The sequence below is a fragment of the Bombina bombina genome, chromosome 1 (assembly GCF_027579735.1).
Source record: "Bombina bombina isolate aBomBom1 chromosome 1, aBomBom1.pri, whole genome shotgun sequence".
Lineage (NCBI taxonomy): Eukaryota > Metazoa > Chordata > Amphibia > Anura > Bombinatoridae > Bombina > Bombina bombina.
In genome coordinates this window covers 1,395,173,974-1,395,193,418 of record NC_069499.1, presented here as the reverse complement: position 1 = coordinate 1,395,193,418, position 19,445 = coordinate 1,395,173,974, and the positions used below count along the sequence as shown (strand labels likewise).

Genomic DNA, 19,445 nt, shown 5'->3' with positions numbered 1-19,445 from the left:
ATGGCCTCTCGTCAGAACTTCAGAGTTCCTTACTACGGGTACAGATCCAGGGATCCCAAGGCGGCTCTAGTGGATGCACTAGTAGCACCTTGGACCTTCAAACTAGCTTATGTGTTCCCGCCGTTTCCTCTCATCCCCAGGCTGGTAGCCAGGATCAATCAGGAGAGGGCGTCGGTGATTTTGATAGCTCCTGCGTGGCCACGCAGGACTTGGTATGCAGATCTGGTGAATATGTCATCGGCTCCACCATGGAAGCTACCTTTGAGAGACCTTCTTGTTCTAGGTCCGTTCGACCCACTCCAGCTGACTGCTTGGAGATTGAACGCTTGATCTTATCAAAGCGAGGGTTCTCAGATTCTGTTATTAATACTCTTGTTCAGGCCTGAAAGCCTGTAACCAGAAAAATTACCACATAATTTGGTATATCTGTTGGTGTGAATCTGCAGGATTCCCTTGGGACAAGGTTAAGATTCCTAAGAGTCTATCCTTCCTTCGAGAAGGATTGGAAAAAGGATTATCTGCAAGTTCCTTGATGGGACAGATTTCTGCCTTGTCTGTGTTACTTCACAAAAAGCTGGCAGCTGTGCCAGATGTTCTAGCCTTTGTTCAGGCTCTGGTTAGAATCAAGCCTGTTTACAAAATTTTGACTCCTCCTTGGAGTCTCAACCTAGTTCTTTCAGTTCTTCAGGGGGTTCCGTTTGAACCCTTACATTCCGTTGATATTAAGTTATTATCTTGGAAAGTTTTGTTTTTGGTTGCAATTTCTTCTGCTAGAAGAGTTTCAGAATTATCTGCTCTGCAGTGTTCTTCTCCTTATCTGGTGTTCCATGCAGATAAGGTGGTTTTGCGTACTAAACCTGGTTTTCTTCCAAAAGTTGTTTCTAACAAAAACATTAACCAGGAGATAGTTGTGCCTTCTTTGTGTCCTAATCCAGTTTCAAAGAAGGAACGTTTGTTGCACAACTTGGATGTAGTTCGTGCTCTCAAATTTTACTTAGCAGCTACTAAGGATTTCAGACAAACTTTGTCTTTGTTTGTTGTTTATTCTGGTAAACGGAGAGGTCAAAAAGCAACTTCTACCTCTCTCTCCTTCTGGATTAAAAGCATTATCCGATTGGCTTATGAGACTGCCGGACGGCAGCCTCCTGAAAGAATCACAGCTCACTCCACTAGGGCTGTGGCTTCCACATGGGCCTTCAAGAACGAGGCTTCTGTTGATCAGATATGTAAGGCAGCGACTTGGTCTTCACTGCACACTTTTTCTAAATTTTACAAATTTGATACTTTTGCTTCTTCTGAGGCTATTTTTGGGAGAAAGGTTTTGCAAGCCGTGGTGCCTTCCATTTAGGTGACCTGATTTGCTCCCTCCCTTCATCCGTGTCCTAAAGCTTTGGTATTGGTTCCCACAAGTAAGGATGACGCCGTGGACCGGACACCCCGATGTTGGAGAAAACAGAATTTATGTTTACCTGATAAATTACTTTCTCCAACGGTGTGTCCGGTCCACGGCCCGCCCTGGTTTTTTTTTTAATCAGGTCTGATAATTTATTTTCTTTAACTACAGTCACCACGGTAACATATGGTTTCTCCTATGCAAATATTCCTCCTTAACGTCGGTCGAATGACTGGGGTAGGCGGAGCCTAGGAGGGATCATGTGACCAGCTTTGCTGGGCTCTTTGCCATTTCCTGTTGGGGAAGAGAATATCCCACAAGTAAGGATGACGCCGTGGACCGGACACACCGTTGGAGAAAGTAATTTATCAGGTAAACATAAATTCTGTTTTCGCTCACGCATAATGGTTAGCGCGCCACTCGTAAACTGGTTGAGCACTAAACCCGATATGCACAAACACCCGCAATAAACCCCTTTTCGCTCACGCATAATGGTTTGCGCGCCACTCGTAAACTGGCCCTTTTATATAGAATCAAATTTCAAGTTAAATTTAAAAAAAAAAAAACAGTACAGTATTGAAAGTATATATTTATGTTTAAAGAGATATGAAACCTGAAAATGTTTTTTAATGATTTAGTTAAAATGTAAAATCTTTAAAAAAGATTTCCAGTTTTCTTCTTTTATCAAATATTTTCCTTCTCATGGTATTCTTTGTTGAAAATAATGCCTAGGTACTGTAGGTAGCATGCACATATCTAAAGGACTATATATTGTATACAGTTTTGCAAGAATGTTTTTAACAATGTTATACATTGGGCTAGAAAAGGATACATTCATCAATTGTAAAAACTATATATTGTGGGGTCAAGGGCGGGAGCCTAAAGTAGAGCTCTGAGGAGGGGCCATTGTGTGACCCCCACCCATTCACAGTCTACTACAGGTTGTTCATTATTTTTGTGAAGGACGGCTGGCAAATCTGGTTGTGGGCAAATATGTGTTTTCTGTTAGTTTTGATATCAAATGAAACATCTCTAACTTATAGGGACAGTCTACCCCAGATTTGTTACTGTTTAAAAAGACAGATAATTCCTTTATTACCCTTCCCCAGTTTTGCATGACCAACAAGGTTATATTAATATACTTTTACCTCTGTGATTAAGTTCTTTTGACAGACTTGCATTTTAGCCAATCAGTGCTAACTCATAAATAACTCCACAAAAGTAAGCACAATGCTATCTCAATGGCACACATGAACTAGTGCTGTTTAGCTGTGGAAAAGCTGTCAAAATGCACTGACATAGGAGGCGGTCATCAAGGGCTTAGAAATTAGCATATGAGCCTACCTAGGTTTAGCTTTCAACAAAGAATACCAAAACAACAAAGCAAATTTGAATCTAAACATAAGTTGTTTAAAATTCCATGCCCTATCTGAATCATTAAAGTTTAATTTTGACTAGACTGTCCCTTTAACCATTTTAATGCATGATAGAAAATGTTTAACTCACTGTGTACTATTAATGTATTTAATGAGTTCTGATGTGCTTAGAATAGGCGCCATACCAATGATCGTACGCACAACAGACGACAGTAGGTTTTATAAAACAGAAGGAAAATGGCAGACTTCATGGATGTGAGATGTTTTGTTTTATCTGCTGTCAGATTCTCTGGTTGACTGACCTGCAGCACATTGCTGAGTAGGTTTCAGCAGCCGATAGCATTAAAACATAGAGAGACTCCTGTAATTAACAATGCAGACATTTTTCACAATAACAAGACAAGCCTTAATGTTTCAAATGAAATAAGTGCTGGTTGTCAAATAGGAATTTTCAGAGTGGACTGATGCATCCTGTTTGTATTGAACACTGCACAAGAGAATTGCCGGGCAAATGACACGAGAGAGAGGGAGGAGGACAGATAATAGGCGAGTGCATTGATGGCAATAAATATACTTTACATAGAGCAGACCTTCTAGATATTGTATCAGATTTTATCTACTTTGCTATTAATCACAAGCTGTATTTCCCAGCATTAGGATCCAGAAGGTTCATGGCATTAAATTTGTCAGTGAAGAAAGAATTATGTTGTATGAAATTAAGGCAGGCACAAGGTTTTCATTGACAGATAAATGATAGTTTTGTTTGTCTCCTGTCATGCCTGCAAGTGAGCTTAAAGGGACATTTCTACCATTCAAATGAAATGGCTACACTTAAACCTTTTTTTAATAGAAATAAATTATTTTTTTATCAAACATTATTTTAATATGTTTAATTAAATATTGAAACTAATGTTACCGTATGATTTGTGTACTTCCCACTAATGCTCATTGGCTCTTAGGTACAATGAGCATTTGTATTTATCAGCCAATGACAATAAGTAATGCTTCCCAACTGTCCCAAACTTTGCTGGATTGTTGTGGATTGGAAGGTCTGCCACAGCTTCCCTGTCAGGGCAAATGTGCCAGTTTGCAGGGATTCCAAAATCAGCAGGACCAAAAATCAGGAGGACCAAAATCAGCATGTTTTTACTTCAGGGAGATCATGTCAGACTAATCTAATTGACTTCTTTGATTATGTAACAAAAGTATTAGACAAGGGTGGAGCAGTTGATGTAGCATATCTAGATTTCAGCAAAGCATTTGACACCGTCCCACACAATAAACTAATTCACAAACTGTATCTCCTTGGTCTAGATTCAAAAATTGTGAACTGGGTGGAATGCTGGCTTAAGGACAGAAAACAAAGTGTCTTAGTAAATGGAGTTCATTCAGCAGAGGGGGCTGTTACTAGTGGTGTTCCTCAGGGGTCAGTTCTGGGGCCTGTTTTGTTTAACATATTTATCTGCGATATCAGCAAAGGGCTACAGGGGAAAGAATGTCTCTTTGCAGATGATACAAAAATTTGCAACAGAGTGGATGTTCCAGGGGGGGTAGACAAAATGAGAAGTGATATACAACAATTGGAGGATTGGACAAACGACTTTACAGCAAAGTGTAAAATAATGCATTTAGGGAAGAAAAATCCAAATGTTAATTACAGACTCAATGACACTTTACTGACTGTTACAGATGAGGAACAGGACTTGGGAATTATTATTTCAGATGATTTAAAACTTTGTAAACAATGTAGTAATGCAGCAAGTATGGCTAGCAGAATGCTTGGATGTATTGGTAGAGGTATTTGCAGCAGAAATAGTAAGGTTCTTATGCCACTTTACAGATCATTAGTTAGGCCTCATCTTGAGTATTGTGTGCAGTTCTGGAGGCCATATCTTCAGAAGGATATTAACAAACTTGAATCTGTGCAAAGGAGGGCTACCAAAATGGTACATGGTCTAAAAAATAAAACTTACCAGGATAGGCTCAATGACCTAAATATGTATAGCTTAGAGGAGAGAAGGGAAAGAGGTGATATGATAGCAACTTTTAAGTACATTAAAGGGTTTAGTAAAACTGAGGATGTGGGTATTTTACATAAAATGGAAAATTCAAGAACAAGGGGTCATGAGCTCAAGCTAAAGGGTAGTAGATTCAGGAGTCATTTGAGGAAGCACTTCTTTACAGAAAGAGTGATTGATTTATGGAATAAACTTCCTCAAGAGGTAGTAGCAACAAACACTGTGGGGGACTTTAAAAATGCATGGGACAAGCATAAGGCTATCCTACGAACTAGATAAGTTTATACTGTTAGGTAAGGTCGGGCAGACTTGCTGGGCCTATGGCTCTTATCTGCCGTCAATATCTATCTATTCCCTGGCTTTCTTGCTCATGACACGCCCAACTCCACTGAACCCCGACCGCCTGCCCCACCCAGGACACACCCATAGGCCCGCTGCTCCCCTCATCTCCCTGTCCTGGAAAATCTCTGGGAAATGTTTGGCAATACCCCATTAGTTCTAGGTAGTTCTAGGTACAAAGCTTTTACCTTCATTTTTTCCCAGGATAAAAAAAAAAATCAACAAACTAATCAACATGGTTAAATTCTGCTCTTTTAAATGGATAATACAAACCAATTTGAGTAAAGTGTCCCTTAAAGAATGGATATGACAATTAAAATTCTCCTTAGTCTTAAAGAGTGTTGCTCTTTTCTATTTCAGGGTCTGCAGGAACAGAATGAACAACCCCTAGAGGCTGAACCACTGGCTACTCCCTCTACTCTCTAAAGGACACAAGAATGTCCAACTTTCTCATTGCTGTGATCATTGTACTTTCCAGAATTCTTCTATCTTCTTCTCTTGTGTTTCCCAAAGATCTCACTCCACTCAGAACCATTGATGCACCAAGTAAGTACAAGCTTATTGCAAAATGACTCAAGACTGCCTTAAATGTATTCCCCTCATATGTCTATAGCATGCTCATGTCTTACATGTTTTAGATTCCATGCATTTATAATAATTCCCTATAATTTAGCCATATATGTGACTTCAAAGAGCTCACAAAGAACTACCAATAGGATGCCAGAAATGTACCCATTTATTGTCTATATCTCTGTTCACAAAAGCTTTGAAGGTATACCATGTACCCATTAGATATAGAAATAACGTCTAACCAATTGCAGGTGCAGCCGCCTATGCCACGGCCTATTTAGGGCTAGATTACGAATGGCGCGTTAACAGTTACACGCAAGCAAAAAGGGATTCGCCCACACAGCAAAGTTTCCCTTTCAAACAAGCTCCATTCATTTCAATAGTAGACATCTCACCACTTGCAGAGACTGTGAGGGTCAGCATGAAAAACCTTTATTATAATGTGTTTTTTATATGTTTGGTGGAGATTTTTTAACACTTTACATACTAATCCATTGAGTGCAAATTTTCTTTGTCCTTGAGCCTTTTTCAACTTGTAATATGCGCGATAGTCTGGTCATGACATTGCTTATCACGACCCGCACTTACTTTACCTTGTCTCTTGTAAGCTAGTCTATTGTAGGGTGAGCCCAATGTTTTCTATTAACAATGTAGCAAGATTTTTTATATTTACATAGGCCATGATCTATATACAGCAAATATGTTCTTAACACTAAGCATATGTACAAAAGACATTATTAACCACATGAAAAATGGTGATGCATGATTTTGACCTTGTCATATACATATAAGATTTGTTTTATTATCCGTGTACCTCATTTTATATAACTGAAGATACATTTATCATACCTAGTTCCACTCCACCTCATAATTAACATGTTTTTTTAAGGCACTCTGTCCTATCCATGGTTTCGTGGTGTTCCCAGTGATGATGACACTGCCCATCTTGGCCTGGACTTCCAGAAGATGCTCAAACTGAACCAAACTTTATTCATAGCAGCAAGGTACATGTAAACAACAAATGGGAAATATCAGTGGGTAGTATAAAATAATTGAAAACCAATGTGATGCCTAACTATTACTTTCACAATAAAATATACAGTATACATCTGTAGAGAAACCAATGCACAAAGATATTGATGTAGATTTACATAAACTGATTTCTGCACTAGATATCATGTGGTGTATACTATTTGTGTTCATATAGTGGAATACTTTTTGACATCACAGTCCCAGTGTTTTCTTTGTGGGTTATGTTGCTCTCTAAACCATTCCCAGCACTTTTGAATTGTTTTCACCTATTGTTGACAGAGAACATGTGTATGCTATAGATCTGAGGAAATCTAAAGAGACCATTTCAGCTGAAAGGGTAAGGATTATCTATCAACTATTTATCATCTATCTATTTATCTATCATCTAATCAATCTGAGCTGTGTTTCTGTCTATCATGTCTGCCTCAGTCTTTCTGTCTGTCTAGCCAATTCATGTAAGCTGTGTTTATATATGTCTATCATGTCTGCCTATAGCTGTCTGTCTATCTAATTAATGTTATTTGCCTTTATATGTCTACTGCATGTCTGCCTGTGTATCATCTGCCTACCTATATCTTTCTCTGTATATATCTGTATCTATATCTATCTGTCTATTCATCTATCTATCTATCTATCTATCTATCTATCTATCTATCGCTGCCTATATCTTTCTGCCAGCCTAGCTATTTAGCCGTGTGACTATTTATCTAATACAGACTTTTAATATAACAGTTCTATACAATTGCATGTGCACCTACTTCAGTGTTTAGTGCTTTTTCTCTCTACACAAGATGAGACTTGATTTGAAATGCAATGCTAGAGTAATAAGGGGGTGTATATGTTTCAAGAGATTGAAAGTGCTGGGTTATTGCTATTGTCATTTGCATGCAAATAATACAAATTGAGCTCGATATCAGCAGCACCAGTCACACATTACAGGCTTATTTGTAGTAAATGCAATTCCTGGAGACTGATGGCTGTATATTGGGGCTTGAACCTATGCATTTTACTAATACTGTATTCTCAATTCTAGTATATAACATGGAAGACTCAGAACATGGACAACTGTGCTTTGCGGGGCAAACAGCGGGTAGGTGACGCTTGCTCGCATTGTAGTTCTTAGGCAATTTAACTTAAAGGGATACTAACCCCAATTTTTTTTTTCTTTCACGATTCAGATAGAGCATGCAATTTTAAGCAACTTTCTAATTTACTCCTATTATCAATTTTTCTTTGTTCTCATGTTATCTTGATTTGAAAAAGCAGCGATAAAAGGTTAGGAGCCGGCCCATTTTTAGTTCAGCTCCTCGGTAGCGCTTGCTGATTGGTTTGCTACATTTAGCCACAAATCAGCAAGTGCTACCCAGGTGCTGGACAAAAAAATGGTCCGGCTCTAAAGCTTACAGTACTGCTTTTTCAAATCAAGATAACATGAGAACAAAGAAAAATTTATAATAGGAGTAAATTAGAAAGGTGCTTAAAGGGACACTGAAACCAAACTTTTTCTTTCATCATTCAGATAGATCATACAATTTTAAGCAACATTCTAATTTTCTCCTATTATCAACTTTTCTTCATTCTCTTGGTATCTTTATTTGAAATGCAAGAATGTAAGTTTAGATGCCAGACCATTTTTGGTGAACAACCGGGGTTGTTCTTGCTCATTGGTGGATAAATTCATCCACCAATGAACAAGTGCTTTCCAGGTTTCTGAACCAAACAAATAGCTTAGATGCCTTCTATTTCAAATAAAGATAGCAAGAGAATGAAGAAAAGTTGATAATAGGAGTAAATTAGAAAGTTGCTTAAAATTGCATGCTCTATCTGATTCATGAAAGAAAAAATGGGTTTAGTATCCCTTTAACATCTGGAATCTGACTCACATGTTGCTCTGGTCCATTTAATAATGTGGTAAGGAGAACCATAACGTTGTAACAATAAATATATCCTGGTTCTGTTAATAGCTTTTTAACCACGTCAGTATCTAAATTATAGTGAAATACTAATATTTTCTAGCTAGTTGCAGGGTTTTTGCCATAACGTGTAATCTGAAGCAATCCTCAGTGAGCAAATAGCAAAGAGACACATTATCACAAAACAGTTCATTGTAAAACATATATAAAACCAGTTGTGCTCAGTCATTTCACCTGAGATTGTGGGATTATATATGTATTTTGATAAAACGTGCATAACCTGCTATGATGTATCTATTAATAATCAAAACAGCAATTTAAACACCCCCCGAAGCGGGGGTGGCACGAACCGAGGCGGCGCGCCGGACGAGGCGGAGCGCAGACGGGACGGCGGTGGAGGGGGCGGCCTCCGGAGGGGGAGAGAGACGGGTCGGAGACGGGGGCCCCATAAAATATAAAAATGCAAACACATACTTTTAACCCCTTAATGACCGCAGCATTTTTCCATTTTCTGTCCGTTTGGGACCAAGGCTATTTTTACATTTCTGCAGTGTTTGTGTTTAGCTGTAATTCTCCTCTTACTCATTTACTGTACCCACACATATTATATACCGTTTTTCTCGCCATTAAGTGGACTTTCTAAAGATACCATTATTTTCATCATATCTTATAATTAACTATAAAAAAAATTATATAATATGAGGAAAAAAATGGAAAAAACCCACTTTTTCTAACTTTGACCCCCAAAATCTGTTACACATCTACAACCACCAAAAAACACCCATGCTAAATAGTTTCTAAATTTTGTCCTGAGTTAAGAAATACCCAATGTTTACATGTTCTTTGCTTTTTTTGCAAGTTATAGGGCCATAAATACAAGTAGCACTTTGCTATTTCCAAACCCCTTTTTTTCAAAATTAGCGCTAGTTACATTGGAACACTAATATCTTTCAGGAATCCCTGAATATCCCTTGACATGTATATATTTTTTTTTATAAGACACCCCAAAGTATTGATCTAGGCCCATTTTGGTATATTTCATGCCACCATTTCACTGCCAAATGCAATCAAATAAAAAAAATTGTTCACTTTTTCACAATTTTGTTCACAAACTTTAGGTTTCTCACTGAAATTATTTACAAACAACTTGTGCAATTATGGCATAAATGGTTGTAAATTCTTCTCTGGGATCCCCTTTGTTCAGAAATAGCAGACATGTATGGCTTTTGTTGTTGCTTTTTGGTAATTAGAAGGGCGCTAAATGCCACTGCGCACCACACGTGTATTATGCCCCGCAGTGAAGGGGTTAATTAGGGAGCATGTAGGGAGCTTCTAGGGTTAATTTTTGCTTTAGTGTAGTCTAGTAGACAACCCAAAGTATTGATCTAGGCCCATTTTGGTATATTTCATGCCACCATTTCACCGCCAGATGCGATCAAATTAAAAAAAAACGTGAAATTTTTCACAATTTTAGGTTTCTCACTGAAATCATTTACAAACAGCTTGTGCAATTATGGCACAAATGGTTGTAAATGCTTCTCTGGGATCCCCTTTGTTCAGAAATAGCAGACATATATGGCTTTGGCGTTGCTTTTTGTTAATTAGAAGGCCACTAAATGCCGATGCGCATCACACGTGTATTATGGCTAGCAGTGAAGGGGTTAATTATGTAGCTTGTAGGGAGCTTGCAGGGTTAATTTTAGCTTTAGTGTAGAGCTCAGCCTCCCACCTGAAACATCAGACCCCCTGATCCCTCCCAAACAGCTCTCTTCCCTCCCCCACCTCACAATTGTCCCCGCCATCTTAAGTACTGGCAGAAACTCTGCCAGTACTAAATTAAAAGCTATATTTGTGGGTTTTTTTAGTTTTTTTTTTAGCATATTTACATATGCTGCTTTGTAGTATCCCCCTTAGCCCCCAACCTCACTGATCCCACACCAAACAGCTCTCTAACCCTCCCCCTCTGCCTTAGCTGGCGCCATCTTGGGTACTGGCAGCTGTCTGCCAGTACCCAGTTTAGTAAAAAAAGAAATCTTTTTTTTTTTAAAATCCCCTTTTCTGTAGTGTAGCTGTCCCCCCCCCCCCCCCCCCCAACCTCCCACCAGTTGCAGATTACTTAGAAAAATTATTATTTTATTATTTATGCTAGCTATTTCAGATTTTTCTTTTCTGTAGTGCAGCGGTTCCCTCCCGCTCCCGCCCCGTGCACGCGCCCGCCCGCCGCCCCCCGTGCACGCGCGCGCTCACATGCGCGCCCCCCGTCGCTCCCCGCCCCCGATCCCGCCCCCCTGCACATTACACGGCGCATCGATGGCCGCCCCACCCGCCTCCCCAGTCCGCTCCCACCCACCAACGATACCGGCCATCGATGTCCGGTGCAGAGAGGGCCACAGAGTGGCTCTCTCTGCACCGGATGGCCATTTAAGGTTATTGCAGGATGCCTCCATATCGAGGCATCACTGCAATAACCGGAAAGCAGCTGGAAGCGAGCAGGATCGCTTCCAGCTGCTTTCCACACCGAGGACGTGCAGGGTACGTCCTCAGGCGTTAACTGCCTTTTTTTTGAGGACGTACCCTGCACGTCCTCGGTCGTTAAGGGGTTAATGGAGGTTTTTTTCTTTGACCAGACAATTTAAATATGTCTCTATTGGACAGTTTTCAACATTTTAAAGGGTCAGTTCACCCAAAACATTTTCTCCCCTTTAAATTGTTCTCAATGATCCATTTTACCTGCTAGAATTGTTTACAAGTAGCTACTTTACCCTTATTTCTGCATTAGAAATAACTGATTTAGCTGATTTAACTGATTTAGAAATAACTGTCTGCAGCCTTTGACACTGTTGACCACCCTCTTCTGCTCCAAACCCTCCAATCCTTCGGCATCTGTGACACAGCTCTCTCATGGTTCTCTTCCTATCTGACTAACTGTACATTTAGTGTAGCCTTCTCCGGAGCATCCTCTGCCTCGTTACCACTTTCTGTTGGGGTTCCTCAAGGCTCTGTCCTTGGTCCCCATCTCTTTTCAATCTACACGTCGTCACTAGGTTCCTTAATAAAGTCCCATGGGTTTCAATACCATTTGTATGCCGATGACACCCAAATCTACCTCTCTGCACCAGACCTACCCCCTTCCTTACTAACCCGTGTCACTAACTGTCTTTCTCACATCTCATCTTGGATGTCCTCTCACTACCTTAAGCTAAATCTCTCCAAAACGGAACTCCTTATTTTTCCCCCTTCTTCCAATGTCTCCACCACCAAAATTTCTATAACTGTTGATAATTCCATCATTACCCCTACCCCGCATGCCCGATGTCTCGGGGTCACACTTGACTCAGATCTTTCCTTCACTCCTCACATTCAGTCCTTGGCTAAAGCCTGCCGCTTCCACCTTAAAAACATCGCTAAAATTAGACATTTCCTTACACAAGATACAACCAAGATTTTAATCCACTCTCTCATCCTTTCCCACCTCGACTACTGCAACTCCGTCCTCTCTGGTCTACCTAGCTACCGCATAGCTCCTTTTCAATTCATTATGAATGCCTCTGCTAAGCTCATCTTCCTTACTCTTCGCTCTTAATCTGCTGCACCTCTCTGCCAATCCCTTCACTGGCTTCCTCTTGCCTCTAAGATTAAACATAAAATCCTCACCTTGACATATAAAGCTCTCAACTGCACTGCTCCCCCCTACATTTCAGACCTTGTCTCTAGATACTCTCCCTCCCGTCCCCTTCGATCAGCTCAGGATCTCCTCCTCTCTTGTTACTTCCTCACATTCCCATTTACAGGACTTCTCCAGACTGGCCCACATCTTGTGGAATTCCCTGCCTCGCTGCATAAGACTCTCCCCTAGTTTTAACAGCTTCAAGCACTCCCTAAAAACTCTACTATTCAGGGATGCATACAGCCAACACTAACCTTTCCCAACTCCATTGCTTTCCCCTTGAACCCCTTAGAATGTAAGCCTATGGGCCCAGCTGTTTGCAGATCGCCATCATAAGAGCCGACTACAACAGTGAAACTCTCGGCAGGGCCCTCTACCCACTTGACCCCTACAAAAGCTATCCTGTATACCGACTATGTTTACAGCGCTGCGGAATCTGTTGGCACTCTACAAATACCTGATAATAATAATAATAATTTAGCCTGTGAGATACCCACCTCTACTGAAAGTTTCTATACTGAGGTCTAGGCTATTGATAAGCTAAGGTAAACACAGTCAGCAGAATAAATTACACTCTCAGTGGGGTTCAGGATAATTAAGTAATAAAATTATCATTTTTATTGGCTTTGGTTTACAAACAAATATAAGATAAGTGTGTGTACACAAAATGATAACATAATGAGATATGATATTACCTGAAGCTCAACCCTTTGTAATAGGTTTAAAAGCACAAAAACAGCTACTTCATCCACACAAATAAACCTGAAAATGCAATTTCTCATACCTGGTATAACAAGTCATTGAAAATACATTCATATAAAAAGAATTTTACAGTGCACTGGCCCTTTAATTAAAAAAAACGGTGAATTTCCTTGTTCCAATGTGATCTGAGCATGTGCAAAAACCTCTTCATATCCATTAAGCTCTAGTAATGAGGGAAGGGGCATTGCAAGACCTCCAAACCCTTCACTAAGGCTTTTTAATTAGATTTAAATAGGTTTTAGACTGCCAAATTGTCAGTATTTGAAGTGTTTTTGTGATTCATAGTCATTCAAAAAGTGCAGAAAATGGTGTTTAGGGCATAAACATGCTCTGTATAGCTGTAGCACTTTATCTTTGTGATATTAAAGCCCCTGCCTTATTTATTCAGGTCCTTTTTATATTAGAATAGAAATTCCGACTCTGCAATCATATGATCAACCAATCAGCACTTGTTTGTTATTGTTATATAGGTTACCCAGTATTGATTCATTCTTTAGTTCCTTGTAAATAAACTCAGAATATGCAACAATATTATTTCGAGCTTTATGCCTTCATGACATTGTCCATCTAATGAATACAGAATGTAACTATCTCCAAACAAGAATGAAATGGATGACTGATGTAACATTTCAGATAAAGCATTTTTTTTTTACGAGTTGCTACAGGGAAAGTGATGTATTCAGACAATTGCTCTATCTCCTTCTAGCTTAAAGCCTTTTGTTGATTCTCTAAATGAAAACTGCCTAAATGAAAAATCTCCGGCTTCAAGCCCAGGGAAAATAAAATTAACTTAAGCTCTAATTAGAATTCGGCTTTAATTAAGAAGAGCATGCTTTTGGAGTTCTACACCAGATGACCTCTCCTTCCTTCCTCTGTATGGTTCTATGATTGCACACAGCGGAGAGGCTCTCTTGCTGAGCTCAACACCAAAGTCTGCTTGCATTCCTTTATCACTGTCTCACACTTGAGTTCTTTCAGCGACGCTACCCTATGCGAACTGAAATTGCAGCCTTGATTAGATTTTTGATCTGAAGGAAACAGTTCACCTGCAATATTTCCAACAAGGAAAAAGGAAGGTAAAGATCACCCAACGAGTTAATCAGATCCATAGAGGGTTCTGCAGTAGAAAGAGCGCCTGAGTTTGCTCATTTATTGGGAGCATAAAGTCACGTTACCGTGCGCAGCCTGGTGGGACATCAGCAGAATTCTAAAGAAAACCGGCTTGTAGTTTACAATAGCAATTTAGAAATGCACTGCAGATAAACAATACTTCTCTGTTAATATATGTCTGATTTTTATTTGGCAGCTTGTGTAGTATAAATACTATAAAGTTATATGACTTGTGCAAAATGCAGACAGGTCTTCTATAAATTATTGGTTGGCACAAAAAAAAAAAAAAAAAAAAAAATATATATATATATATTTTATTTAGTTGGTATAAATCTGTGCAGCCAGAATACATACTTAGTCACTCGTGACAGAGTTTTAGCACATTAGTCTTTCTTGAAACATTTTCATATTTATTTTTACCTTGGACCATATTTGATTATTTACATTTAGCACAATTTTAATGCAAAAAATGAGGGTGACATATTTATTGAATTGTTTAGAATGGAATTTTTAAGGTAGTTACGAAACGCGTAAGCCATTGTGCTGCGCTTCCCCTTGCTATTTTGTATAGGTGGCTTGCTGTCCTATATATTTTTTAGTATTCAAATAAATGTTAATTTTTATACTTTTGAGCGGTGGTATCCTCTTCTTATTCCAATCGTTACTATTAAAGGGACAGTAAACTCTTTGTATTTACAAGACATTTCTATTGTGCTGCTATATAATAATAAGTCGGCAGAGTCTAACCATTTTTAAAACAAATTAACATCTAGTTTGCTGCAATTGCTTTTTAATAGCCAGACTCCACCCACCAATCTGGTAAAGAGTCTGCAGACAGCAAAGCTAGCCATGATCATTATGTTAGTATAAAAAGCATTGATTTGCAGTTGTTATCTTGTAAACCCAGTTAGGGAAATATGTAGCAGGGTTAGCCCTGATAAGTCTACAGTGTGCATTTCCACCATTTCAGGGCTAAATTACATGAAAAGGAGTCAAAATAAAATAATGAAAGTATACTTCAATGTTATATAGGATATATATATATATATATACTGTGTATATATATACACACACACACACACATATATACATAATAAAAGGCCAAGTGTGTTTGTCCGAAGCTGTCATGCGCAGTAGAGACAGCACAAGGACAAACACACCTGGCCTTTGAGCCCCTAACTGAAGATCTGCGCAGCTGCATAAGTGGGCGTGGCTGGGTGTGACCGGGGGCGTGGCCGGGCGTGGGCGTGACCGGGCGTGAAGGGGTCGTGGCCGGGCGATAGAGAGAGGGGAGAGAGGGAGAAACAGCAAAAGAGAGGGGGGAGAGAGACAGCAAAAGAGAGAAGGGGGGAGAAAGACCGCAAAAGAGAGGGGGGAGAGAGACAGCCAAAGAGGGGGGAGACAGCAAAAGAGAGGGGGGAGAGAGACAGCAAAAGAGAGAGGTGGGAAGAGCGCAAAAGAGAGGGAGGGAAGAGCGCAAAAGATAGCAGGGAGAGAGTGTGCAAAAGGGGGGGAGAGAGAGAGGGGGGAGAGAGACAGAAAAAGAGAGGGGGGGAGAGAGACGGCAAAAGAGAAGGGGGGAGACAGCAAAAGAGAGCGGGGATAGAGACAGCAAAAGAGAGGGGGAGAGAGCACAAAAGAGAGGGGGGAGAGCGCAAAAGAGATGGGGGAGAGAGAGAGCGCAAAAGGGGGGGAGAGAGAGCACAAAAGAGAGGGGGGAAGAGCGCAAAAGAGGGGGGAGAGAGCGCAAAAGACAGGGGGGAGAGAGACAGAAAAAGAGAGAGGGGGAGAGAGACAGCAAAAGAGAGGGGGGGAGACGGCAAAAGAGAGGGGGGGGAGAGAGCGCAAAAGAGAGGGGGGGGAAGAGCGCAAAAGAGAGGGGGGAGAGAGCACAAAAGAGAGGGGCGGAGAGAGAGCGCAAAAGAGAGGGGCGGAGAGAGAGAGCGCAAAAGAGAGGGGGTGAGAGAGCGCAAAAGAGAGGGGGAGAGAGCGCAAAAGAGAGGTGGAGAGAGATCGCAAAAGAAAGGGTGGGAGAGAGAGCGCAAAAGAAAGGGGGGGAGAGAGAGAGGGGGGGAGAGAGCGCAAAAGAGATGGGGGAGAGAGAGAGAGCGCAAAAGAGAGGGGGAAAGAGAGAGCGCAAAAGAGAGGGGGAGAGAGCGCAAAAGAGAGGGGGAGAGAGAGAGCGCAAAAGAGAGGTGGGAGAGAGAGCGCAAAAGAGAGGTGGGAGAGAGAGCGCAAAAGAGAGGGGGAGAGAGAGAGCGCAAAAGAGACGGGAGAGAGAGAGCGCAAAAGAGACGGGAGAGAGAGAGCGCAAAAGGGAGGGGGAGAGAGAGAGCGCAAAAGAGAGGGGGAGAGAGAGAGCGCAAAAGAGAGGGGTAGAGAGAGAGCTCAAAAGAGAGGGGGGAGAGAGAACGCAAAAGAGAGGGGGGAGAGAGAACGCAAAAGAGAGGCGGAGAGAGAGAGCGCAAAAGAGAGGGGGAGAGAGAGAACTCAAAAGAGAGGGGGAGAGAGATAGCAAAAGAGAGGGGGAGGGAGAGAGTGCAAGAGGTGGGACCACTGTGCTGCAAAAAATGGCCCGTGTGAACGGGCTTTAGGACTAGTGTGTGTATATATATATATATATATATATATATATATATACACACTGTGTGTGTGTGTGTGTATATGTATGTATGTATGTGTGTGTGTGTGTGTGTGTGTGTGTGTATATATATATATATATATATATATATATACACACACACACACACACGTTTCCTGAAATGAATAAAATACACAGTTCGTTTTAATAATATCACACTTTATTTACTTATGTCAGCCCAGCATTTAACTCCATTACACCTATGAGCTGAAAAAAAGATTTAAAGGGACAGTAAATACTTTGTAATTTACAACATTTGTAAGCAGTCTTAGATTAAAGGGACACTGAACCCAGATTTTTTTTCTTTCGTGATTCAGATAGAGCATGCAATTTTAAGCAACTTTCTAATTTACTCCTATTATCAATTTTTATTCGTTCTCGTGCTATCTTTATTTGAAAAAGAAGGCATCTAAGCTTCTTTTTTTGGTTCAGACCTCTGGACAGCACTTTTATTGATGGATGAATTTATCCACCAATCAGCAAGAACAACCCAGGTTGTTCACCAAAAATGGGCCGGCATCTAAACTTAGTCTTGCATTTCAAATAAAGATACCAAGAGAATGAAGAAAATTTGATAATAGGAGTAAATTATAAAGTTGCTTAAAATGTCATGCTCTATCTGAATCACGAAAGAAAAAATTTGATTTCAGTGTCCCTTTAACATGCCAGCAGAGTCTGAAAGTTATTAGAAGAGATTAACACCTTGTTTGCTGCCATTATTTTTCTAGGTCAAACTCCACCCACTATTTTCTTTATTTCGAGGAGCCAATACATACTTGAGTCTGGAAAAGATAGGACTTGCCACTGTCATTATTTTAACAAATATCTCCATTGCTTTCCCTCAGCAGAAATAAGATAAGAAACTGCACATTATGGAGCGATATGTGCTAAGTTTAGTCTGCAGTGTGCTTTTTCAATTTTCAGGAATGGAAAATCTGCAGTATTTAGACCAACAGTTGTTTTACTTTGCATTTATATTACAATCTCACAGCATTTGCTGTCCTTTTTAAAAGGATAGTTGTGGCAGCTATAAACTGGAAACTGCTTACCGGTCCAGGATTACCAGCTAAATCAACCAGTTGATTGTACTGGAATCTGGACCTTAGCTTGTTGCTATGTATTGTGAAGGTTAATATATATGTGTCGATTGAACAGTATTTGTTCATACTTCTAGATTTCTAGAATTACATAAATACAAGCAGACTATGCTAAAGCCATATGTTCTAATAGCTGTTAGGACATTTTGTTCAGCATACTGTACATATTTATATCATTTGATTATGTTGAGGAGGTACATTTTTAGCTATCAATTGCTTATAGAGTACAGGGACTGAGTAACATGGCATGTGTAAATGATAAGAGAACACCACCATTATTCCATGGTTAATTAGTGTAACTATGGAAACCACTCCATTTGATACACAGCTTTCTTCTGTTTTGAATCAGTGAGCTATATATTGATTATATTGTTACAAATGATGTTCAGAATCATTATTATCATCATCATCATCATTTCTTTGCATTATGTGCAAGGATAAAAGTAATAATGAGTCCTCTGCAATACTTTAATCAATAGAATAGCATAATATAATTTAAAAAAATGTCAATGACATTTTAAGGTTAACTATACTCTAACGGGAATTAATAAGTAAAATAAGCAGTATATATTATTATTATTTACATAGCAAAAGTATCCAAATATGCAATTTTAAGAGTTTGCACCAATCGCTTTTTTTTTTTTGATGAGCTCTAAAACTAGATATTAATATAAAGTGGCTTCTCAAGGGGAAACTACCGGAAAATGTGATTTCTGTGTAATAACAAGCAGTTTAATGCCTAGCCAAAAACTAGCAAAGAGTTTTCTCTATAATACCTTTATTACATTTATTAAATTATAAAACTTATTATAAAATAGTGGAGGTTTGTCTATGTCTCTTAATAAATTAATGGGGAGATATCCATCAGCCAATAAGCATGTATACTGCAGTATTATTATTACCATCTATTTGTATAGCATTGCAAAAAAAAATCTTCCCATACAAAAAATATTTCAATATATGCAGGAATGATTAGTTTTGTGTAGATTGCAATCAAGCTTATTGGCATTTAAGAAATGTAGATAAAACCGCAGCTATAAATATTGACATAAATAACCACAGCTTTTGTAGCTATCCTATGTGGATTGTTTATCTAATGGAGAGCAAAATTCAGAAAAAATTGGGATAATAAAGCCACTTATGTTACCTGTATTTTTCTCTCCAAAGTACATAATTGTCAAGTTGTAGTGCATATGTTCCTACATATCTTAAGTGAGAATAGCCGCCTGTGTACAAACTGAGTGTTTTTTGTTTTTTTTATGGATGTTTTTTTTATCTCCGCTCGGCAGGACAGCACTTTCAGGAGAACTGTATTTTATTGTAGAGTCAAAAGCTTTGTGGCCTTATATAGAGGTCAGCATCCCTGCTGTGACACTAAAGCAAATGACATGAACATAAAAAGAATGTTTAATGCTTGTGTTCTAAAAGACATCATATGACCTATTCAGCAAAGGACACATGCTTGTGACAGCCTTGTAGATGGCAGGTGGTCACAGAGGATAGTGTTTTCAGCGCCGTGGCTAATGC

At 39.6% G+C, this 19,445-nt stretch overlaps 1 protein-coding gene across 7 annotated transcripts in view; it reads left to right on the top strand.

Annotated features, from left to right (window-relative positions):
• SEMA6C (semaphorin 6C) overlaps window positions 1-19,445 on the top strand; it is a 319,680-nt gene that overhangs the window by 219,622 nt on the left and 80,613 nt on the right. For all 7 annotated transcript variants that reach the window (XM_053704899.1, XM_053704904.1, XM_053704930.1 and 4 more), the window contains 4 exons: window positions 5,487-5,672; window positions 6,586-6,700; window positions 7,008-7,065; window positions 7,762-7,818. In XM_053704899.1, coding sequence (XP_053560874.1) covers window positions 5,564-5,672; window positions 6,586-6,700; window positions 7,008-7,065; window positions 7,762-7,818 — 339 coding nt within the window. In that variant the 5' untranslated portion in view covers window positions 5,487-5,563. The remainder of the gene's footprint in view (window positions 1-5,486; window positions 5,673-6,585; window positions 6,701-7,007; window positions 7,066-7,761; window positions 7,819-19,445) is intronic.